The sequence below is a fragment of the Dama dama genome, chromosome 20, assembly GCF_033118175.1.
Source record: "Dama dama isolate Ldn47 chromosome 20, ASM3311817v1, whole genome shotgun sequence".
NCBI classification, from domain to species: Eukaryota; Metazoa; Chordata; class Mammalia; order Artiodactyla; family Cervidae; genus Dama; species Dama dama.
In genome coordinates this window covers 66,547,506-66,573,134 of record NC_083700.1, presented here as the reverse complement: position 1 = coordinate 66,573,134, position 25,629 = coordinate 66,547,506, and the positions used below count along the sequence as shown (strand labels likewise).

The 25,629-nt window shown below is 37.4% G+C and overlaps 1 protein-coding gene across 2 annotated transcripts in view; it reads left to right on the top strand.

The window, feature by feature from the left end:
• ST6GALNAC3 (ST6 N-acetylgalactosaminide alpha-2,6-sialyltransferase 3) overlaps positions 1–25,629 on the top strand; it is a 597,383-nt gene that overhangs the window by 378,327 nt on the left and 193,427 nt on the right. The window contains exon 4 of one of the 2 annotated variants that reach the window (XM_061119996.1): positions 7,077–7,244. The exons of the other annotated variant lie outside the window; for it this stretch is intronic. Coding sequence (XP_060975979.1) covers positions 7,077–7,224 — 148 coding nt within the window. The 3' untranslated portion in view covers positions 7,225–7,244. Of the gene's footprint in view, positions 1–7,076; positions 7,245–25,629 lie in introns of those variants that run through there. 2 annotated transcript variants of the gene reach the window in all.

Here is a 25,629-nt window from a genome sequence, read left to right as displayed (position 1 = left end):
ATCACAGAGTCTTCTGAATCCTAAACAAGTGTCATGTTTACCAGTTCACATATATATCCTATGGACCACCTGTTTCAGAATCTTCTGGAGGGTGTTAACAAAAACGTAGCCTGTTAGCCCTGTAGATTCATAATCTCCACGAATAGAACTGGGGGCCCTGCATTTTAACCAGGTCCCCAGGTGTGTCTTATATATAGCAATGTTTAAGAACCAGTAATCTATTATATGCCAGGATTCTTGATTCTCCTTCATTTGAACAGAAAAAATAAACCATTCATGTCTTATTGCCAAACTATATGGATACATATTTATTGAACACTTTAACCAACAGCTTTTCTCAGAGAGGGATGCTGGGGCATGTTCAAATCTGTTTCTTTTTACCATCAAGTTAGATAATATGAGTTATGAGTTACTTTGAAATTTGGGGTTTAAATCTAACTAGTTCAATAACAGAGAAGGCAATGGCACCCCACTCCAGTACTCTTGCCTGGAAAATCTCCTGGACGGAGGAGCCTGGTAGACTGCAGTCCATGGGGTCGCTAAGAGTCGTACCCGACTCTTAGAGACTTCACTTTTACTTTTCACTTTCATGCGTTGGAGAAGGAAATGGCAACCCACTCCAGTATTCTTGCCTGGAGAATCTCAGGGACAGAGGAGCCTGGTGGGCTGCCGTCTATGGGGTCACACAGAGTCGGACACGACTAAAGTGACTTAGCAGCAGCAGTTCAATAATTTCCTCCACAACATTTGTAGAGTCCAAGGGAGTCACAAATAATTGAGACAGACCCACTGTAGTTAAGGGAGACATACATGGTTTTAGGGGCTATAGGGAAGCCCTGAAGAGTGTGATGTCTCCATAAGAGGCCTCAAGTCCTACACCAGCTAAGGCTGAGGGGTTAGCAGACTACACTTCTAAATCTCTTTGTAAACTGCTGGGTATCCCTCCAGGTCCCCCAGATAGTGTCAGTCTTCACAGAAAGAATAATGAGTTCTCAGAAGTAAGGGTTAGAAGCAAAATCTCTATTAGGTTATTAATATCGTTGTTGTTATTGTTAGCTTCAGGACCCATGATTACTGCTGCCTTAATCAGCTGCCCAGTCACACTGCCCTTGGCCTTTGTTCTCATAAATGTCTCCCATTCTTCATCATCTTTGAGGATGTATCATACAGTTCATCAGCATTTTACTTCTTGACATACAACTCTGAGACTGAACAATTCAAAAAATTTCTCAAAATGGCTTTGTGAAATGTTAATTTAATTCTCTGAAGGGTGAAAACTGTGTAAGACATTTTTTAGAGGTTAGGCTATTGAATATTTCATACCATGGAGACTGTCTGGGAGAAAGTTGGAGAATTAAGGCCACAAAAATTGAAGGAAACATACTTGAGGAAATCTTATAAACTAGAACTTCTTATAAGAATATTAATATATTATTTTTCTCCATCTTGAAATTTCCTCAGGCATATGTTGAATGAGCTGACTTCATAGTTGTAGTTTTGTTGTTCTTTCTATGTTACTTTGCAATTCTCCCTGTGGCCATCATATTGATTTCAACACTGTGGTCATCATTATAGGAAAATGAAGGCATTAATAACTTGGTCTCCATGGACAGATTGTAATAGAAAATCTTATAAATAATTGCCCACTAATGGGAAAATTGAAAATATGCACTGTACTATAGTGGTCATAATGTAATCATTAAAATTATAATTATGTGACAATGAAAGAACTCATTATGCATTAGTTTATCTTTATATAAAGTTAATAGCTAATGAAAGTGTGACAATTACATCTAATTAAGTTTAACAACATTTCCGCACTTCTTGTAAACGGACTACAGTTTGCTTGAAACAGTGTATATGGAGACATTAGTGAAACCAAGGTCCATCTCTATTATGAGTTTTGAAATGCAACCATCAATTCAAGCAGAGACCGTAACTTAATGCCATTTTGTTAAATGAACTGCAAATGTGAGTTCTTACTAAGGGTAGCTTTATGAAAAAAATTTCTTGGATTGTGTCACTGATATAGTTAAAATACCCACTAGCCCTTACCCACCCGCAAATGTGTGTGTGTGTGTGTATGTCTGTGTTTGTATGTGTTTGACTCAGATCTGTGTTTTATCTCTAACTATAGACTAGCTTTACTAAATTTTCAAGCTAGAAGAGGTTTGCTGAAATGGGGGTAGTGTTGATTCTTTGCTTTAGATTATAGCACATGATTGTCCCCAACATCTGACCCGTGTGACTAAGGCCAGGAGTAACACTCTGTTTCCCACATGTAAAGTAAAGTTGGAATAATAATATCTGCTCTTTGCACTTTTGTTAGAATCAAACTAGTTAATATTTATAAATGTCATAGTTAGAGCCTGGCACATGGTAAACATTAATAAAGATTTGTTATTATTATGAGTTATTTTACATCCATGTTACAATATCAAGAGAATAATTCCAAGCTAATATCACTTTTCCTCCAACATTTTTTATATATAAAGTATGAGAAAGTCCTTATATGTGTCATAATGAAGAAAGCATAATGGTCCATGATATGCAATCAGCACGTTCTCCAGAATGGAGTTTTAAGACACTTGAGCTCTGGAAGACGTTGGTCAGGTCACCAGTGTTTCCAGCTATTCAGGTTTCACTTTCAGAGTGATGGACCCTTGGCCACTGTCATCAGTCTTTGGTCATTAGGAAGCAGAGGCTATTCAAGGCAGTCCAGGTAGAAGTTGGTACACTTGGTCAGTTGTTACTGTACATCCAAGAAGCTGTAACACTGGTCTTTATTTTTCTTCTGATCCCTTGATATGTTAAGCACAAATGAAACGTTCTCTCCCTGAGAGAACTCATTCAATTTCATAGTGTCCATCAGTGTTATATGTTATCTCTACTCTGACATCACTTCTGAACACTGGTCTCTTAAATTATATCAGTTATTATGCAATTCCTCGGTGAAACTTAATATGTCTAAAACTTGGCTTATCTTTCCAAACCAAGCTCTGATTTAATTACCAAGTCTACCTGGCACCCCACTCCAGTATCCTTGCCTGGAAAATCTCATGGACAGAGGAGCCTGGTGGGCTACAGCCCATGGGGTCACAAAGAGTTGGGCACGACTGAGCGGCTAACACTAACACACCATATATTATTTCGTAATACTGATTATATGTGCTATGCTGTGCTTAGTCACTCAGTTGTGTCTGACTCTGCAAACCCATGGACTGTAGCCCGCTGGGCACCCCTGTCCATGGGGATTCTACAGGCAAGAATACTGGAGTGAGTTGCCGTGCCCTCCTCCAGGGGATCTTCCTAACCCAGGGATCAAACCCAGGTCTTCCACATTGCAGGCAGTTTCTTTACCATCCAAGCAACCAGGGAAACCCACTGATTATATGCTTTACTTCTATTTCAATGTTCCCATCATCTCATGTTGAGACTACTAGAATTTTCTCCATCTATTCTCTCCTTCCCATCTTTTGTCCTTGAATCCACATTTTATACATCTACCACATTAGTCATCTTAGATCACATCTACATTTCATTCACCTACTCACAAATTTCTGATGGTTCCCACCTACTCACAAATTTCTGATGGTTCCTCATGCCAATGGTATCTTTCATCTGGATCATTGTCCTAAGAGTGTTGCCCTGTCTTCTGTCCAAGTTTGTCACCAACGCCTTTACCAATATTCTCTAGCCCAACCAAATGAGTCTGCTCATTACCAGCATGCTCTGAGCTTTGTATCTTTGCTGATACTGTTTCCCCAACTGAAATGCCCTTCCTTCTGTATCCTTGTCATATAAATTTGTACAGTCACAGCTCAAGAGACAACCCTTTCATGCAGCTGTTTTTAACAACCCTGTTTGTCTCTCTCTCCTATGAATTTTCAGGCATTTGTTTTTCCTGTCCTATATCTTACACTTTATTCAGGTTGCTTTGACTTTTTCTTATCCTTTGTGTATGATTCTGGCTGGCCAACGTGATTGGCCAGATTGGAAGTCCCCCACCCCCACCCCGAGGCTGTCTTCCATTTCTCTGTGCAGAGTACTAAGTATATTAGATCCTCAAAAAACATTTGTTGATGAGAATGTCAATTTTGTAAGCACTTGGGGACAGCATTCAAAAGCCTTTTTGCGACTACTGGAATCTGCCTGGAGCCAATTTCATTACTTAGAAGGAATGTTTTCTGAGCCTCCTCCTTATAGGAGTCTTGTGAAACCTCTTGGCAGAATTAAGCACAATCCCCTCTGCCCTGAATTCAAAAACCTTCTCCTTGGGGAAGTATCCATTTAGCTGAGAGTTTGTGAGAACGGACAGAAACACACAGATCAGCATCACAGTCCTGGTAGCCCCTCTCTGCCTGAGGGCAGCTTTCTCAATCTCCCGTCTTGGTGGGGCCCTTAACTTACTTCATTTCTGAAAGAGCAGGGGCTGGATCATCTGTAGGTGAGGCCACTCAGCAAACCCTAGAAACAACAGCAAGTGAATGCCAAGTATGCTTGCCTCAACTTTGTCACTAACTAACTGGGTAAACCTGGACAAGTCACTTCTCATAGTCTCTAGCCTTTATTTCCTTCATTATAAAATGGGTAAAGAGCTTAAACATTAAAATTTGATGACTTTTTAAAATTTTTAATCAGAAGCTAGATAGATCCAAATGAAATCACATTTTGGTTAAAAAAAAAAAAAAAGTAAAATTCAAGACAAAATCACCTGATTTTTTGTAGCTCTTCATTTCATAGAGGCAAATCTATCTCAAATTCTCTCTTCTCTGTCATTTTCTGCCTCTCTGTCTCAGTCTCTGTCTTTCTCTGTCTGTCTGTCTCTCTGTCTGTCTCTCTCTCTCTCTCACACACACACACAAAATTCTCTACCAAGTCAGTTTTTTCACAGGTATCTCTTGCACCCTAAGTTCTCTTTCATGTGGAAAAAGCTGCCAATGAAATAAGATATGGAAATGGGATAAGAAAGTGATTTCATTTTAGCATGTTTTATATCATACACTGAAAAATCCCAGCTAAAGGTAGCTAAGTTACCTTCGTTAGTTTTTCTTTTTTCTCTTTTATAGTGCTGAGTGATTTTGTTTTGTTAGAAATATCGACTGTAAGTACAAGTCATTTTCTTTCATTTGTACCATCTAAAAACATTTTTATGAGTTAACAAAAGCCAAAATAATTGGGTAGCTCACAAACTTGCACAGGTGGCTTTCGAAGGTGAAATGTGTGTGTGTGGTCGGGGGTGGGGGGTATTGGGCATCTTTATTCTAATGATGCTTTTCTTCCTGTGGTGACGCCCTTTGCCTTCCCTGCTTCTTTCCGCCTCTCGTGCTCACCCTCTCCTCTGGGTACCTGCTCACTGTTCCCTCTGGATCTCTCTATGTTCTTCCTCAGAGCTCTTAACTGCTACTTAGTGCTTTTCCGTGCCGTGATTTTATGAGACAAGCTGATCTGATCACTGTCTTTTCCCCCTCCCTTTAAATTTTTTTTCTGTCCTATGTATCATCCAGATTTCTAGAAATGCTTATCATTCTTGTAGGATTTTGTTCTTGTTTTGATTTGATGTTCAGTGAAGTTTTTCTTTAACTCTATAAAAGAAAGATTTTATTCCTCCTCAATTCCAGGTTTTCTTTTCTGCTACATTTTGTAATTTGGAGATGCATTATGCCTTAACATCTGAGAAATAGTTAGCAGAGTGGGTGGTGGGGTTATGCATGATTTCTACGTTCTTCATTATAGTATTATATATTTTCTGAAATTGTTTCGTGGTACATGTGTACAAATATTTATTGTTAGAAAGAAATGATAATGAAGCGATTTTAATTTGGGCAAGGAAAAACATCGTATTGAGTGCCTGGCTTTGGGTCTTGCTTCTAGCGTTCCATCAAATCTCCCTTTTTGTGTCTGTCATCACCACCAAGCGTGACTATAATGGCTGGCTGAGCTGGAGATGGACAGCAGTCCACAGTAATTGTGGAAGTGATCCAATGGCCTACAAAACTGCAAGTCATGGGTCACTTCCATTGAATTCCCCAAAGCTAGATTCTTGCTGCCAACTGTTCTTTTTTTTTTTTTTTTCCAACTGTTCTTGAATGGAGGAAATGGAAAGAAATAGCACGGACTACCTTAAGAAATCCAGCACCCTTTGTTAAATATGACAATTATTTTTGAAAGCTGTTGATAATAACACATAGAGATGACATGTAGTGAGACATTCATTATAATAGTATCACACTGTGATTGCAGAGGTTTAAAAAAAAATCTTTTATCTATTTATTCATTCATTCATTTATTTATGTTAGCATTCTTATTGATTGCTCTTATTGATTGCTGGGTGCTCATTTAAGCTGCATGACCAGTGCTACTGCTTGCTCACTCCTCACAGATAACAACCTCAGAAAGCAAACCAGGGCAGGCCCCGCAGGAACCAAGGTGGTAGTGCGCTGGATAAAATCCAGGCTCCTAGATTTCCTTCTAACTGATGTGATCATTAATATGGGTTAGAACTTGTCTTAGGTGGAAAGAATCATAGGCAGAGATAATTTTTGGCCAGAGAGCAAGCCCATTTTACACATCTGTAAAATTGCCACCTTTCACTGTATACATGTGAACATAGACATGGTATTTCATGACTATAAACTGGCATGGTCTAAGCACTTTGGTCTATCAGGCTGTTAACTAAACAGAAGCTTGTCCTAAGGAACCAGCTCACATAGTATGACAAGTAAGCATTTTATCTATTTATGCCACAAGATTTATTGAACATCTACTATGGGCTAAAAACCCTGCAATAATGAATAACATAGAAATTTTTTAAAGCACTTCTTCTAGTGAGGGATACAGACATTTTAACAAATGAATGCAAAGCAAGATTATAAAAAGTATTTTAGAAGAGGTAGCTATTTACAGGACACAGTAGAGAAAAAAATTAAAATATAGTAAACTATTTTTTATCATTATGTGTATAAATATGTCTTTGTATTAAATTAACTGCAATTGACTGATATATGTGTACAACTTCACACAATGAGCTGTCACTGGAAGATAACTTTTTATTGCTATTTTGTATTTCGCTTGAGTTTCCCTAGTGGCTCAGTCGGCAAAGAATCTGCCTGCAATGCAGGAGACCTGGATTCCATCACTGGATTGGGAAGATCCCTTGGAGAAGGGAATGGCTATCCATTCCAGCATTCTTGCTTGAAGAATCCCATTGACAGAGGAACCTGATGAGCTACCATTCTTGGGGTTGCACAGAGTCAGATAAGACTGCGTGGCAACTAAGCACGCAGGCATACATGTTTTGGTAATTCATATTTAGTACTCTTATTTTCTCAATATCTAGTTGTCTTTACTTATAAAGTAGAGTTAATAATTCATGTATTCAATGTGCAATAAGTATATAGGTTAAGGATATTAAAAATATATATCAAAGAGTTGATTGAAAATATCAAGACTCTGAATCTAAAAGCAATTTAAAAAATACATATATATATATATACACACATACACACATAAGATAAAAGATAGTGTAGCTGTTATTATTAGGCTATATATGGGAAAAATAAGTAATTAAATAAATATATACTTATTTGTGGAAGACTAATTTATGAAAAGTATGACTGTAGCAAACAGTGAGAAAAATCTAGTATCTCCTTTTTCAGAAATAAGGGACATTCTTATTTAGTTGCTATAGCAAAGGTTAAAGGAAGTCTTAGAGGCCTGACATTCCCATGTTTGAATGAGACATCATAGATAATGATTGTCCTGAATGCTGGGTAAATAATTGAATAAATTTAAAATGTTTGGTCAAATAACATTACTCAGGGAAAGAATTACCAAGGTCTTGGTGCAATGCACTTCACATTTTTAGATTTATTCAGTTATTTGACCAAAGCTGAAAAGACTCAGGGCTCCCCTTGTAGCTCATTTGGTAAAGAATCAGCCTACAATACAGGAGACCCGAGTTCGATTCCTGGGTTGGGAAGATCCCCTGGAGAAGGAAATGGCAACTCACTCCAGTATTCTTTCCTGGAGAATCCCATGGACTGCCAGGCTCCTCTGTCCATGGGATTGCAAGAGTCAGACACGACTTAGTGACTAAACCACCACCACCACCTAAAAAGACAACTATAAATCTCTTAAAATGAATTCTTTTCCTTGCTGAAAAAGTAGTTTCTATAGGATTCTGGTTAACATTTCAGTATAACTTTAAAATAATATTAGTTTTGTTGTGTTTGTGGTTGTTTTGGCAAACTATTTTCATTGATGATTAAACATCAGTGATTCAGAGGATATCAAATGACAACATACCTATTGTCTTATGCTTCACCCTTTTCTAAAATTCCTCAAATTGGAGTGAAAACCAAAATCACTTTCTTTGTTTTTAAAACTCCTTTGAATGAAATCTGTAATCCAATCTCTTTTGCATTAAAACATTTGACTGCAAAAAAACTATAAATTTTCTGTGTGTCAATATATAATTTTCTAAATTCACTTAAGTTCAGACTTTTAATAATCAAACAAGACAGAGTTCTAAGCTAGATTAAAGGATAGATGACTGAGGATGGTAATAATTCCCCAAGGACATGGAAGTCCATCAGAATATCACATTTGAGAACTGTTGGCCATTAAGGCTATGGAGTTGTAAATTTAAGCCTAAAGGGATGTTGCTTTCTTTTAGAACTGAATTGATCAGTGTTACTATTGAGTGATACTGGGATCTGGTCCCATCACTTCATGGCAAATAGATGGGGAAACAGTGGAAACAGTGGCTGACTTTATTTTTCTGGGCTCCAAAATCACTGCAGATGGTGATTGCAGACATGAAATTAAAAGATGCTTACTCCTTGGAAGGGAAGTTATGACCAACCTAGACAACATATTGAAAAGCAGAGACATTACTTTGCCAACAAAGGTCCATCTAGTCAGCCCTATAGTTTTTCTAGTGGTCATGTATGGATGTGAGAGTTGGACTATAAAGAAACCTGAGCACAGAAGAACTGATGCTTTTGAACTGTGGTGTTGGAGAAGACTCTTGAGAGCCCCTTGGACTGCAAGGAGATCCAACCAGTCTATTCTAAAGGAGATCAGTCCCAGGTGTTCATTGGAAGGACTGATTTTGAAGCTGAAACTCCAATACTGTGGCCACCTGATGCAAAGAGCTGACTCATTTGAAAAGACCCTGATGCTGGGAGAGATTGAGGGCGGGAGGAAAAGGGGACGACAGAGGATGAAATGGTTGGATGGCATCACCAACTCAATGGACATGGGTTTGGGTGGACTCTGGGAGTTGGTGATGGACAGGAAGGCCTGGCATGCTGCAGTTCATGGGTTCGCAAAGAGTCAGACACGACTGAGCGACTGAACTGACTGACTATTGAGTGATCCTGAATCACATTTTTTTCATTAAATGAGGAATCTTAGGAATCAGGGTCAACATTTCTGTTTTACCTGTTTGTGGTATTTCAGCCATTACTTAATAAATTCAATATTGGAACTAAGCTCTTAACCAAATGCACAGTGGATATTTTAATGTTAGGGCTTCATTTTTAAAATTTGTATAACAAATCCTTAGCTTTTTACTGGACACTGTGCCAGTTATCCTTCTCATATTATCTCATTTAATTCTTACAGTAATTTCATGAGGAAAAATATTCCTCTCCTTCCACACACACACCCATATACCTGTGCGTGCACACACACACACACACACAGATAAGGGAATGGAAACATTAGGACCTTACATAATAATCCAAATTTATATTTGTCTAAAATGATTTATAACATATTTGAAGATTTTTTAATTAAAAAATTGTCCCTATTTTGAAAATTGACCCAACTATTGATTACAGCATTGCCAATTTTAGGAAATGAACCATTACATATTCTAAGAATTTTATCTCCAATCCCCAATCCAGGTGGCATGATGGAAAGTGAACCCTTGCTCTGACCAGAGGTTTAGCATGGATGAGCTTTGCTATGCATTTGGCTGACCTAGTCTTACTATTGTCAACACTGTGTTCTGAAAACTCTTTTTCACCAATGAAGTGAAGTGAAAGTGGCTCAGTCGTGTCCAATTCTTTGCAACCCCAGGGACTATACAGTCCATGGAATTCTCCAGGCCAGAATGCTGGAGTGGGTAGCCTTTCCCTTCTCCAGGAGATCTTCCCCACCCAGGAATCAAACCCAGGTCTCTGTCCCCACACACAACAGAAAGTGTAATACACAAAACAAGGAAGACACTTCCTAACCTTGTGTTAGGTATATACATCATTGCCTTTTGGCAACCCTGTTCAATAGGATTTTCTATTGCCTGATTATTTTCACAGATTACTCTTTTGATTTCCAAAGTGAATTTTTTCTCTGATAAACGTATCTTGGTTTACTCTTAAATTCCAATGATGCCTATTTTTTTTAACTTGCTGAATTTCTTATTACAGGAAGGTTGCATGTAATATTGTGTTAATAATGATTGATTATTTAGTTTCATTTGGAACTTTTTCCAGTTTTGCATTTTCTTAATTTCTTAAAATCACTTTATGTATGGCAAAAACCACTACAATATTGTAATTAGCCTCCAACTATTAAAAATAAATGAAAAAAAAGAATTTTCTTGGCTAATAATAGGCTCTCAATCAGCATTTATTTTAAAAATTAATACCAAAATATAAAGAACTGAGTATTCTAAGTGTGGTCAAAGCTTATATAAGCTTATTTTTGCCTAAGATAATTCATTTTCCAAAGTTTTGAACTAAACCTGAATACTGATTTTTCAAATACTGATGACTTTTGGACCATTTAAATAACCTTATGATTTTCCTTAAATTATCAGTTCTAATCATCATTACATGATATGCTATCAAACAACATATTCTGATTTTGTAATAAATCATATAATTATATTTGATTCCTACAGACCTCCTCCGACTTCTTCCTTCACACTTAAGATTCATGGCTATAGCCTCTGCCTTCCTTTTATGTAGTAGGAAAAATCTTTTTTATGATCCTCTCCCGCCTCTCTCCTCCTTTTATAGTTGTAGACACCCTATGCTCCAACAAAACAATATTTTAAGATTCTCTTTTTGCCTTTAAGTTTATAAATGCTTTTCATCCTACCTGTAATTGTGGTCCCAACTTTGCATCCTCCATACCTTCTTATCAGGTCAGATAGGGTACTTTCCTGAGGCTCAAAAGTGGCACCTCTTCAAGGAACACTCCCTGCTCTAGCCCACACCTAGGCAGGGTGATTCCTTCTTTCATCTGGGCTTTGATACTTCTTAAATACAGGCCAGATTATAGAATGGAGTAGCTATTTGAGTAGATGTTTTCCTGATCTGTTAGAAGTGAGCTTTCTTGAGAGGGAAGGGCAGTTTTATGCTTTTTTTTTTTTTTTCGTATCTGTAACATTGTGCTCAGTAAACTTTAACTTGGAAATGAGAAAAGCAGTGATTCCATAAGCTAAGTGTCCCATGGTTTATTTTTCTTCTTTGAAATAAAGACACAGTTGCTCTTTGCCACCCACCTTTCTTAAAGGCTGAGTAGATACTGAGATATCTTTGGAAATATCTGAAAGCTTTCTATAATAACATAGTAACTCTTCCATAGTAACTCTCCCATAGTAATTCTTCAGCTAAACTTTGGTCAAGGTAAGTGATGTCCAGGCAGGACATGAAATATCATATATTATCTGTTTTCTTGTGACATTTAGTGGAAGAAGTGAGTCCTGGAGAAATGATGTAGTAAAAAAGTCTTTGCCAAAGAGTTACTGTCAAAACTAAACTAAGCTTTTTCAAGAGGCTCTTAACTCTCCCTAATATGTATAGCTTAATATAAAATCTAATGGATAGAAATGAAAAAAGGACATTTATTTTAAAAGGTTTGGGCTTTGAAAAGCTTTGCTTTATGTTTTCAATTTCTCCTTATATGCTTCAGAAACTCTTCAGGATTTAGGAGTGTGTAAGGCATTGGGTTATTGCTGTAGGCTGAAGCATGTACTTTTACAAAAGTATACCATCTCTGAAACTCATTATTTCCTCTCATCTACACATTCTCACTTCTATTCAGTTGCCACTAAACCCATTTTTGCAATCCACTAAAGATGCAATAGCATACATGATATTAAGGAGATCTGTAGAGAGCATAACTATATTTTTCTTATTTGGATTCATGCAGTTGATAGCCATTAGACAAGCACTGACTACATGTAAAAGTCAGAGCTGGACACTGAGAATCCAAAGGTAAACAAGAAAAGGAGCTAGTAACACATCAGACTGTAACAAGCACTGAAGTGGCAGTATAAACAATATCCTAAACTAGAAAAGAAGACAGAATTAAATCTAACTGATCAGAATTAGCTCCTTCTTACCAGTCGTGTGACTTTGAACACATTACCTAAACTCTGTGTACCTCACTTTTCTGTAAATAGAGATGGTATTAGTACCAACTCATCCAATTTAGTAGAGATTGAATTAACATCTATGTTGTAAGTGCTTAGAACAGTCCCTGACACCCAGTATGTGCTCAGTAGAAGATAAATATGATTGGTTTCATAAAGGATATTTTGGACTTTTTAGGAGGGAAGATGAGAAAGGACTTCCCAGGCAGAGGTAATAGCTTGAGTAAAATCACAAAGGCATGAAGTTAGGAAGTATGCTGGAGAGGAGTTCAGTGCTGGTAGATCTTTCTTTTCATGAAAAATATTGAGAAGACGTCCAGGGAGTGAAGTTAGGTGCCAGATGAAAAAGAGCATCGTATGCTAGATCAAGAATTTCTGGAAAAAAAAAAAGAATTTCTGTGCTTGATGTTTGTATTTTCAAAAAATGAGTGTTGTGGCAGAGAATGATGTTTTATAAAAAGATACAACCAAGGATCCCAGTGAGGGCCATAACTGATTATTACAACAGCCCAAATTAGAGGTGGTGGGCCTAGGCTGTCCATGGTAAGGCAATAAACGCCTGGATTTGAAAACAGATATTATACCAAGGGAAAAATACCCACTACAAGTATATCCCTTCACTTTTCCAGAAAATAGAATTGTGTTTGATAAAATCTTATTGTTCCTTATCAAATTCTGTTTCAAATTTTTGCCTTCAAACCACCCAGGAACATTATAGCCTCATATACTATAATTGATTAATTTTATGACTCTCTATTTAAAGTAAATGGAAATTTTAAACTTGTTTTTTTTATCATGAGAGTCCTTGTCTGGCAGTAACTACACAAAGGAAGTAAGATAAAAGATGTACTTTTTTTCAAGACCTACTGAATAGAAAGGGAGCAAAAAGCGATGTGGACACCAAATCTTGAGGAAATATGAGAGCATGTGAGCTTGCTCAAATCAGGAGGTTGAATAAAGGTGTGTGGACCTATGATTCTTATTTTAATGATAATAAATATCATTTGTTGAACACTTGCATGCATGCCTGCTAAGTCACTTTAGTCTTGACTGACTCTTTGCGACTCTATAGACTGTAGCCTGCTGGGCTACTCTGTCCTTGGTATTCTCCAGGCAAGAATACTGGAGTGGGTTGCCACGCCTTCCTTCAGGGGATCTTCCTAATCCAGGGATCGAACCTGCATGTTTTAGGTCTCTTGCATTAGCAGGAGGGTTCTTTACCACCAGCACCGCTGAACACTCATTTACATATATATGCCAGACCCTGGGCCGTGTATACATACATCATTTCATTTGATAGTCTCAATAACCCTATGAGACAGATAGTGTTAACTTCATTTTACAGGTAATGAAAATAAGCCTCAGAAGATTATGTTACTTGCCTAAGTCAGCAGGGGGAGGAACCATAGTGGAGAAAACATGCTCAAGGCAGGATTCCAACACAGATTTAATCCTAGAACCCACACATGTACCTGTCCTATATAAGAGGGCCTAAAAAAGCATTGCAGGAAACACAGTGCGAAGAGCTAAGCAATTTTAAATTGAGACAAATGTCATTATCCTTCATCAAATAGGCTCTTTCTCTGGCCAAGGTCTCTGAAGATGTACTTTGGCAGGATAAGCTTCCCCCAATGCCCGTCTCAGTCATAAAGCATTTTAATTTCTCTAAACAGCCCTTTGATGATCTCTCATTCATCAGTTTAGAAGAGCTTTTTGTCAAAAGTGCATTTATATTCTTCCAGTCCACTCTAAGTATTAATGTGCAGATGCATGGAGTACGTAGTAGGACTGAGTGGGAAGGATATCAGAGTCAGAGGTAAGGGACTTCTAACTTTGTGGTCTGGGTCAGGTGAAGTAACCTCAGCTGTAGTTTCCCCTTTCAGATAATGAGTTGATGTCCATTCCCATTTATAATAGAATGATCCATTAGCTCTAAATTTGCCACCTGGAATTTATCTACAGAAATACTCCATTCTATGCTGATTTATTCCTCCTACATCAGTTGTCTTCTCTGCCAGTTGATGTATATTTAGAGGCTAGCCACTAATTTTCACATTTCCACAAGCAAAACACAAACACAAAGATAAACATGATGACTCTCAAATAATACAATATTTTCTATAAACCCAAGTAAGGGATTTTCTGATTTTATACTCTGTTGGGTTATCCATGCCACTGTTTTCTTTCATTAGCATGACAGAGTACAGAGTTGACTAGATTGGTTTTACTCCATGCACATCCAAGAGCTAGTCTATCTGTGTTGTGAAATAATTCACCTCAGGATTTATTGAGCAATGATGTGGACTAGGGAAAAATGTATTAAGTGCTTTCTTTTTTCTTTTTCGTTTTGCTCAGTCTACCAAGAACACTTGCCTACTTTTCCCCCATCCGTTCACAGACTAGATCTGTTATGTGACAGGAACTTCCGATTTGTACTCAGCCTGGCATCAGTCTAACACCCCAGCAAGGGACACAACTCAGTGGGCATTTTGACACCACTCTTTTTTAGGATACCTCTTTTGACTTTCACCAGCAGAATGTGACTGCCAAACCAAAAATGTACCTTCATGAAATTAAAGACTCTGAAATCTGAGTGGAAACAACTTGATTCTTCCTCTTTCATCAGACTCCTGGGGAATGCAGCTCTCATTTCTTCACACATAGGACAGATAAGGAAAGTCAAAATGGTCTCCTACTGTGTTTTAGATCTTTCTTTTTCTTTTTTTCTCTTTAAATTACTGACTTTCTATAGCTTCCTTCTGTGATCTCTGACATCTATAGTATTACAATTATGATTGCTCAAGATTTCTCTTCCTTGAAGTCTCAATTTCTGAAGTCTTGAGAGCACCAACTTGGTTTTATTCCAGCACATTTACTGACATACTTTTGAATTATAAGATCTAAGTGTCTTGGCCAGACCAAAGCCAAAAGCAGAGCTATTATTGTTAATTCAAATAGTTTCTGGGACAAGTTAAAGCAGTGCTATTCAACTTGGCCTTAAAAAGTGATGGCTCTATCAGTTCATTTAGCCTGGAATTGGGAGAGCCCTGCCTCCTGTCTGCTAGAATATGTTGCAGAGTACAAGGCAGGACGTCTTAGAAGTCTTGATCATGGAAGGGAACTCATGGCCTTTTGTAATTCCTAAGCATTTCTCCCTTCCCTAACATATGCACATCAAGAATTTCTACACCAAAAAGTATCTTACTTCCTGTTTTCAATAGCTTTGGCTAAAGTGTGAAGGAGACTATAGTTTAGCTTTCTTGACTTTGTCAAGTTTTTAAAGCACAGTCTGATGCTCTATAAAAATTATGTTATGAAGTTTGAACAAAATTATTTGAAAATGAAGATACTATGATAGAAAATATCCTCCTGATCTTTTAAAAAAATTTTGTTGGGATATAGTTGATTTATAACGTTGTATTACTTGCTGCTATATGGGAAAATGACTCAGTTACACATATACATATATCCATTCTTTTTTAGAGTCTTTTTCCATATGGGCCATTGCAGAAAATTGAGTAGAGTTTCTAGAGCTATACAGAAGGTTCTTATTAGTTATCTATTTTATATATAGTAGTGTGTATATGTCAATACCAATCTCCCAATTTATCCATCTCCCATGGAAACAGTGACAGATTATTTTCTTGGCCTCCAAAATCACTGTAGATGGTGACTGTAGCCATGAAATTAAAAGACACTTGCTCCTTGGAAGAAAAGCTATAACAAACCTCAGTTCATGTTCGACTCTTTGCAACCCCATGGACTCCAGGCTTCCCTGTCCATCACCAACTCCTGAAGCTTGCTCAAATTCATGTCCATCGAGTCAGTGATGCCATCCAACCATCTCATCCTCTGTCATCCCCTTCTCCTGACTTCAATGTTTCCCAGCATCAGGGTCTTTTCTAGTGAGTCAGTGCTTCACATCAGGTGGCCAAAGTGTTGGAGTTTCCGCTTCAGCATCAGTCCTTCCAATGAATATTCAGTATTGATTTCCTTTAGGACTGACTGGTTGGATCTCCTTGCAGTCCAAGTAACTCTCAAGAGTCTTCTCCAACACCACAGTTCAAAAGCATCAATTCTTCTGTGCTCAGCTTTCTTTATAGTCCAAGTCTCACATCCACACATGACTACTGGAAAAACCATAGCTTTGATTAGACGGACCTTTGTTGGCAAAGTAATGTTTCTGCTGTTTAATATGTTGTCTCTAGGTTGGTCATAGATTTTTTTTCCAAGGAGCAAGCATCTTTTAATTTCATGGCTGCAGTCACCATCTGCAGTGATTTTGGAGCCCAAGAAAATAAAGTCTGTCACTCTTTCCATTGTTTCCCCATCTATTTGCCATGAAGTGATGGGACTGGATGCTATGAGCTTAGTTTTCTGAATGTTGAGTTTTAAGCCAACTTTTTCACTCTCCTCTTTCACTTTCATCAAGAGGCTCTTTAATTCTTCATTTTCTGCCATAAGGGTGGTGTCATCTGCATATCTGAGGTTATTGATGTTTCTCCTGGCAGTCTTGATTCCAGTGTGTGCTTCATTCAGCCCAGCATTTCACATGATGTACTCGGCATATAAGTTAATAAACAGGGTGACAACATACAACCTTGATGTACTCCTTTCCATATTTGGAACCAGTCTGTTGTTCCATGTCCAGTTCTACCTAGACAGCATATTAAAAAACAGAAACATTACTTTGCCATCTAGTCAAAGCTATGGATTTTCCCAGTAGTCATGTATGGATGTGAGAGTTGGACCATAAAGGCTGAGCACCAAGGAATTAATGCTTTTGAACTGTGGTGTTAGAGAAGACTCTTGAGAGTTAATTGGACTGCAAGGAACTCAAACCATCAATCCTAAAGGAAATCAGTCCTGAATATTCATTGGAAGGACTGACGCCAAACCTGAAGCTCCAACACTTTGGCCACCTGATGTGAAGAGCTGACTCATTAGAGAAGTAGACCCTGATGCTGAGAAAGATTGAAGGCAGGAGGAGAAGGGGACAACAGAGGACAAGATGGTTGGATGGCATCACCGACTTGATGGACATGAGTTTGATCAAGCTCTGGGAGATAGTGAAGGACAGGGAAGCCTGGCATGCTGCAGTCCCTGGGGTTGCAGAGTCAGACACAGCTGCGTGCCTGAACAACAACACTTCCCCCCAGTAACGATAAGATTGCTTTCTACGTCTGTAACTCTATTTGTGCTTTGTAAATAAGTTCATCAGTACCATTTTTTGATTCCATATATTAGTGATATCATGTGATATTTGTCCTTTTCTATCTGGTTTATTTTACTCAGTATGACAATCTCTAAGTATAGTCACTACAGAGAACAGTACAGAGGTTCCTTAAAAAAACTAAAAATAGTTCTACTATATGACCCTGGGCATATACCCAGAGAAAACCATAATTCAAAAAGATGAGTGCACTCTCATGTTCATTTCAGCACTGTTTGCAATAGCCAAGACACAGAAGCAACCTAAATGTCTGCTGACAGAGGAGTGGATAAAGAAGATGTGGTACATACATACATTGGAATATTATTCAGACATAAAATGAATGAAGACTGCCATTTGCAGCCTTCTGATCTTGACTTATGCATAACAAAGATGTCAGGCTCTCACTCGAGAGATGGCAAGAGAATTTATATTTCACACAAATGCTGTTTACTCTCACTCTCTAGGAGACTTTGTAATGGGTACAATTTGACATCTTGACAACTATAGGAAATAGTTATTCCAGTCATTTCTTAACAGAAATTTTCATTAGGGTAGTTTTACTGGAGTAGTTCAGACCAGTGTTTCAGGTAACTGGAATTGACTTTCCACTCTTCACAGAATCAGAAGCAAAGAAGTTGGCTTCTTTCTAGAGAAGGAGGTTTGCTCTTAATTTATGCTAGACATGGCCAACTAAAGGTGTCATCATATCCAGAGTTCTTCCATTTCCAGTGAGTCAACTGATAGCTACTAGCATGACATCCAATCTTCAGCATTTATTTCTCTAAAAATCAGTCTGATTATAGACCCTTTGAGTTAGTTAAAGGGATATTAGAAGGTATTTTTTTCATCTATCTATTTTTCTGGGGCTGGATGTTCTAAATGTACTGCCAGATTCTCTCACACAGCTTCTACAATATTTGCTTGCCATTTATTTGACAATTTTTACACAGTACCAGTTCAAGGCTATACTCTGTGCTAGGCACACAGTCCAATGAGAAGCAGGCAAATTCATGAAACACTGTAGTGAAGTCTAGTGAAGTGTGGAGAAGTTTTCAGAAATCAACTCATGAAGAGACTCATATTCTAATCCTGAAAATAATGTTGAAAATTCCTGGCAGATGAACATGACCATAAAGTCATAATACATTTACAGAGGACCTTTATTTTCTAAATTAGTTTCTTGCTTTTGCTGTCAGTGGAAATCTATGTCCAGCCTGTGAAGTAAAGAGAGGGGATCTTTCTATCTCCTGATAACTGATAAGAAAACAGAGACTTATCCAAGATCACTCAGCTAGTGAGAGAGAGGGCAGCCATGAGGAACCAGGCTGTGGATTCCCAAATCAGAGACATTTCATCAGTCAACCTCTGCTTAAGCACTAGGAGGGGAGGGAGTGGTATTCCCACTAAGTACCTGTTTGTTCATGGGCACGTGCTGATGTTATCTGGAAGATAACTGGGTCATCTCTGCCTCCTTGGCAGTGCTCACCACAATGCCTTCAACCTAGTCGATGCTCAGTAAATGACTTTCTGTGTGATGTATTATACACAGTCTGAGTTTCACATCATAAGTCTCCTTTATTTTTGTCCTTAGGAAATAATATAAATGTGAAAAAATCAATGAGGAGAAACTAGCTGGCCAACATGTGAGCAGAGACTGGTTTCTTTTTTGATGCATTCTTATCAGTCTAAACACCTGGGGATGCCCTTTCTGTTGCAGGGACTATCAAGGGCATAGAACCATGTCTGCGCTCTGGTAGGAGGTCCTAGTGTTGGTCCTTCTCCAATTCTCCACTGTTCCCTCTGCACTGAAAAAATGATCAGAGGAACAGAATCCAACAGTGAGCAACAGCAGGGAGTAGTTCTGACTCAACCAATTGGTGTGTCTTGAGTCCTTAGCTTATTAGACTGAATTAGGACTTCCTTCTTATTTTTAAGGACCCCAAACTTACTCAGGCCCCTTCCAGTCATCCCTAGTTCAGAAGTTTGGTCATCAAACTATAATTCTTAAGCAATACTATTTTTGTATCAAAGACATGGAAAATGCTAAGCACAGATGTTGATTTGTCTGAAATGACCACTATTGACTAAAGAATTCTAATCCCAAGCAGGGAGACATGATGCTAGTAGTTAGTATGTACAGTCTTGTCATTGGTAAATCCAGAATTTATGGGAAGTTTTGTGAGCAGTTGAAAATGATTTTCCAACCTGGTGAGAACTTCAGAAACTATTTACAGTTGGAACCATTTACAATGTGACTTGGGAGCATCTCCTCCAGAAAGCCTGTGATGCCTGTGCTGGTCTCAGTGTATCAGAGAACCCTACACATAACATCAGTCGTGTTCAAAATGTGCTCCAAGGCCAGTAGCATCAGCATCTCCTGGAAATGTGTTAGAAAAGCAAATTCTTGGCTCCCACCACAGATCTGTTCACCAGAAACACTTAGTGGAACCCTGAAGTCTGTTGAACCAAGCCCTCCCCAGGTTATTCTGATGCATGCTCAAGTCTGAGAACCCCTGCATCTTATGGGAAAACACATCATATCAAAGCTGTCCTCTTTTATGTGTGCCTCCATATTGGACTAGAAGTTGTTTGAGGATAGGGACGATTTGCTTTTGTATCTACAGCGGCTATTCACTGTGTGTGTCTGTGCATATCCATGTTTTACAAAGTTGGAATTATACAAAATAGACTGTTGTATCCTACTCTTATTTTCTTCTCAACAATATATCATGAACATTCTTTTTTTTGGATGCAAATGTTTTGTGATATGGTATTTGATGGCTGTATAACACCTTACTATATTGGTTATATCAAAATTCTTTAATTCTCTATTATAGGACAACATGGAGTTTTTTAAAAAATTTAATGAAAATAATATATGCATATTTAAAACTCTGTTTAAAAACAGCAGCCCACCCACTTCTCCCCACTTCTTATTCTTACCTCTAGTAGCATTTGCGTCTCCTCTGTGGATGATGCTATTTATATCCATGTTTCTAAATAACATACACATATTGCTCTGGTGTCTCAACTTTAGACATGTCCTATTAAATTCCTGTGATGGCAGTTGAGAATTTTTCTCTCTCATATCCCCACACACATTCTGCACCTATTTTCCCAGTAGAGCTTTAAGATAATTTTTAGTTAAAGCAAAAGTGTAGTGTTTAAAACTGTATAACTTATGTTTATTGAAAAACTAAGAAATATGCTGATTATGTTCTTGAAATTTTTTTTCCAGTGGTATTAATTACCTTGTATGTTTGCTTTCATAATTTTCTAAACAGTCTATCAACACTGCCATATGCACATCAGTGTTTTTACTTGAACATTCAAACATATGTCCTCCAGGTCAATTGCACAGTAGACTTTGTAGGATCACCACATCACATTTGTTGTTGCACAACAAACATGGTTCCTACTCTTTCTCTTTGTTGGTAAATCTCTTATTTTGTTCTATGACCTCTTCCAGGAACTTCCTAAGAAAAAGTGATAAGAAAGATGGGGGTTGTTTTTGCATTTTTTCCCCCTGAATAAGCCTTTATTCTAACCTCCTACTAGATTGATATTTGTTAAGAGTAGCATTTAGCTAGGAAATCTTTTCCTTAAGAATTTTGGAGGAATTGTTCTATCATTTTATAGTTGGGGGATCTGATTCTATCTTGATTTTTTTGCTCTTTTATGCCTGGTTTTTTCTCATTAGGAACCTTAAGAAATTTTCTTCACCTCTGGAGTCATGATATTTAAATGTAGTAGGCTAAAATGTATATCCTCTTAAATGAGTTGTGCTCGACTTCAGTAAACAGATTGAGCATGGAGATTCCAGTTTGTTCTTATACTCTGGGAAATTTTCTTGAATTATTTCTTTGACAAATTCATCCTATTTATTTTTTCAGATCGCTTTCTGTTAATCTTAGATTAGAGATATGCCTTTATTCTCTGGGTTTCTTTTCTTTTCACTTTTTTATTCTGCTTTAGAGCAGATTTACTTAAATGTATATAAACCAGTGATTAGGTTTTTAATATTCTGCTTTAAAATTTTCCTCTTCAAGAGTTCTTTTGCATTCATAGGTTATTTCTGTCCCATAACAATCTGTTCTATTTTATGGATGCAGTATCTTTTTTATTTATATCATGTCATTCCATTTTTATGTTTCCTGCACATATTATGTATGCATATTATTTCTTACCATTTCCTTTTTTCTGTTTGTTTTGATTTTTGGCTTTCAGTTTGGAAGCTTTCCTCAATTTATGGCATCTTCTGCTGCTGATTTATACTTAAGAATAAAGCAAAAATAAAAGCTTATTGAAAGTTGCATTTTGGGTGGAGGGTTTGCATTCACTGGAACTTGGTCTTGCTGATCCAGCTTTTTGAGGACTCTTAATTTTTTCTGTGTAGGATTTTTAAAAATAATTTTATTTATTTGTTTATTTTTGGTTGTGCTGGGTCTTTGTTGCTGCACAGGCTTTTCTCTAGTTGTGGCAGGTGGGGGCTACTCTCCAGTTGCGGTGCATGGGCTTCTCATTGAGGTGGCTTCTTTTGTTGCAGAGTATGGACTCTAGGGTGCTCAGGCTTCAGTAGTTGGGGCATGTGGGCTCAGTAGTTGCAGCCTCAGGTTCTAGAGCTCAGGCTCAATGGTTGTGGCCTATGGGCTTAGTTGCTCCACAGCATGTGGGATCTTCCTGGATCAGGGATCAAACCCATATCTCTTGCATTGGCAGGTGGATTCTTTACCACTGAGCCCCCAGGAAAGCCCTATATGTTGGTTTTACTCTAAGGAGACATGATTTCTTCAGGGAATTGGGATATAACCTTGGTTTTTGGGGATGCCTAAGATCTTTTCACGTAGTGTGCATATTTGGGGTTTTTAGTTACAAGGTCTTACCCCCACTTTCCATTGTACCACTGCTCTCTCTATTTCAGTTACTCTAGATGAGAACTCTGCCTCCCCTTTGAAGGATAAATGCAGTTGCATCACTGTCATCTAACTACTGACTTTGAATCAATTCTCCATCCATCTTCATCCCGATGTTTTGCTTTGCCTTTCAGTGTACCTTGAATTGTTAGTCTAACTATTACTACCCCTATTGACGAAAGTTGCTTAAATTTTCAGAACTTCCTTACCCTTCTGTATAAAATGCCAACCTCACAAGAGCATTGTAAGGACTGAGTGAATTGCATATGTAAAAACACTTTGTGAACTAACTGTAATAATTTTGAGTTGGCCAACATGTTCATTCAGATATAAACCCAAGTGAACTTTTTGGCCAGCCCAGTATATTTTTGAAATAAGGTTGTCACTTTTCTGTGTGACATTAGCTGAGATCCTCATACTTCTTCTGCACCAGCATGCCCCGTGCTATGTTGCCAAAATTTTGTTTGGTTTGCTGCAGTTTACACAGTGCTTTTATTTATTTCTGAAGGCAGAGGAGAATGAACTTGCTCCTTCAGTGATGGAAAACTAGTGAGAAATTTCAGTCTTGTATAATGTTAAAAATACACATTTTTAAGATTACACTTCTTGCATCTTGCTCCACAAAATATCTGTTTTAATATAAAAATAATGTTCTTAGATCACTTATCATGGAAAGAAAATGACAATTCAGGAAGATGTACTGTATTATTTCTGGTATTTATATAGTCCTAGCATGTCAATAAATATTCCAAGGAGTGAACATACTTCTGCTTAAATTGTACAGAAACAACTTCTAAGCTATCAGTTCTAAGAAGTTGGGTTCCTTCCTTTCCTTGTTCTTAAACTCAGATTCAAGATGCCCTAAAGAATCAAAATAGTGTCCTTAGACAATAAGGTGTCACTGTCTAATAGAGAGAAATATGAGGATAGAATGCAATTGATTGTGGACTGCTGGGGGGAGTAGCTTATTACAAGTATGTAAACATGCTTGCTCCCTGTCACTAGACAAATTGCAAGGGGAGTCGAGAAGAAATGATGCTGTGAGCAGAAATTATAGGCTATGCTCATTTAAATAAATACAGGTAACAAAATATGAACTTGGTTGAATGCATATCTATGTTACTTTCTGTGCATCCACTGCAAAAAATAGCATCTCATATTTGACTATTTAAAAATGGAAAAACTGGCTACTTCTATAAGATGTTTTAACATGGGTGGTGCTCTGGAATACTTGTTTCTTCCTTCCTAAATCTCCATCATTCTCTTACTTCCAGCCAGTAATTAGGATTTACTTTAAGCCTAAATAGATATCCATTTTAAGAGAAAACTATGTTCATGCTTAGTAAACACAGTTTTTGATTCTTTTATTGAAATATAGTTGATTTACAATAATGTGTTAGTTTCAGGTGTATAGTAAGGTTATTCAGTTATACGTATTTTTTTCAAATTATTTTAATTATGGGTTATTAAAAGTTGATATTGAATATAATTCCTGTGTTATACATAAATCCTTGTAATCTGTTTTATGTATGGTTTGGTTTAACAAGTTGTGTCTGACTCGTGTGACCCGTGGAATGTAACCTGCCAGAATCCACTAGCCATGGGATTTCCCAGGCAAGAATACTGGAGTGGGTTGCCATTTCCTTCTCCAGGGTATCTTCCCAAGCCGGAGACTGAACCTAAGTCTCCTACATTGCACACAGATTCTTTACTGTCTGAACCACCAGGTAAGTCCCTTTATATGTATAGTAGTTTGTATTTGTTAATCCGTTACTCCTAATTTATCCCTCTTCTATCTTCCTTTTCCCCCTTGGTAACCATAAGTTTTTCTCTATGTCTCTAAGTCTCTTTCTGTTTTGTATGTAAATTCATTGTATTATTTTATAGCTTCTACATATAAGTGATAGCATATTTGTCTTTCTCTGTTTGACTTACTTCATGTGTGTGCGCGTGCATGGTGTTCAGTGACATCAACTCTATGTGACCATATGGACTGTAGCCCTCCAGGCTCCTCTGTCCGTGAAATTCTCCAGGCAAGAATACTGGAATGGGTTGCCATTTTCTCCTTTAGGGGATCTTCCAACCCAGGGATTGAACCTGTGTCTCCTGTTTCTCCTGTATTGACAGGTAGATTCTCTAGCACTGCTCCACCTGAAAGCCTTACTTCACTTAGTATGATATTCTCTAGGTCATCCATGAGGCTACAAATGGCAGTTTCATTCTTGTTTATGACTGAGTAATATTTCTTTATATATATATATATATATATAAAATATTCCATTATGTATGTGGCTATAATATTCTATTAGATATATAGTATATATGTATGTATGTGTGTGTATGTGTGTATATATATATATATATATATATGTATATATATATATATAAAACTTCTTTAACCAGTCATCTGTTGATGGGCATTTGAGTTGTTTCCATGCCTTGAATATTATAAATAGTACTTCTATGAACATTGGGTCACATGTATCTTTTCAAATTAGAGTTTTCATCTCTTTTGGATATATGCCCAGGAGAGGGATTGCTAGATCATACAGTAGCTCTATTTATAGTTTTTTTAAAGGAATCTCCGTGTTCTCCATAATGATTTACCAATTTACATTCTCACCAACAGTGTCAGAGGGTTCTGTTTTCTTTATACCCTTTCTAGTATGTATTATTTGTAGACTTTCTGATGATGGCCATTCTGATCAGTATGAGGTCATACCTCCTTGTGGATTTAATTTGTATTTCTCTAATAATTAGTGATGTTGAGCATCTTTTTATGTGCCTGTTATCTATCTGTATGCCTTCTTTGGAAAAATGTCTATTTAGGTCTTCTGCCCTTTTTTTTAATTAATTTTTTTATATTTTAATGAAGCGGTTACTCCCTATTATCCCTTCTCTAGACCCTGACATTTCCTCATTAATCTGCTTTCTGTTTCTATGAATTTGCTAATTATGAATATTTTGTATAAAAGGGATCATGCAACATGTGGTCTTTGTATTTGGCTTCTTTCACTTAGAATATGTTCAAGATTTGTCCATGTTTTAGTGCGTGTCAGTACTTTATTCATTTTTATGTCTGGATATACCACATTTTTGTTTGTTTGTTT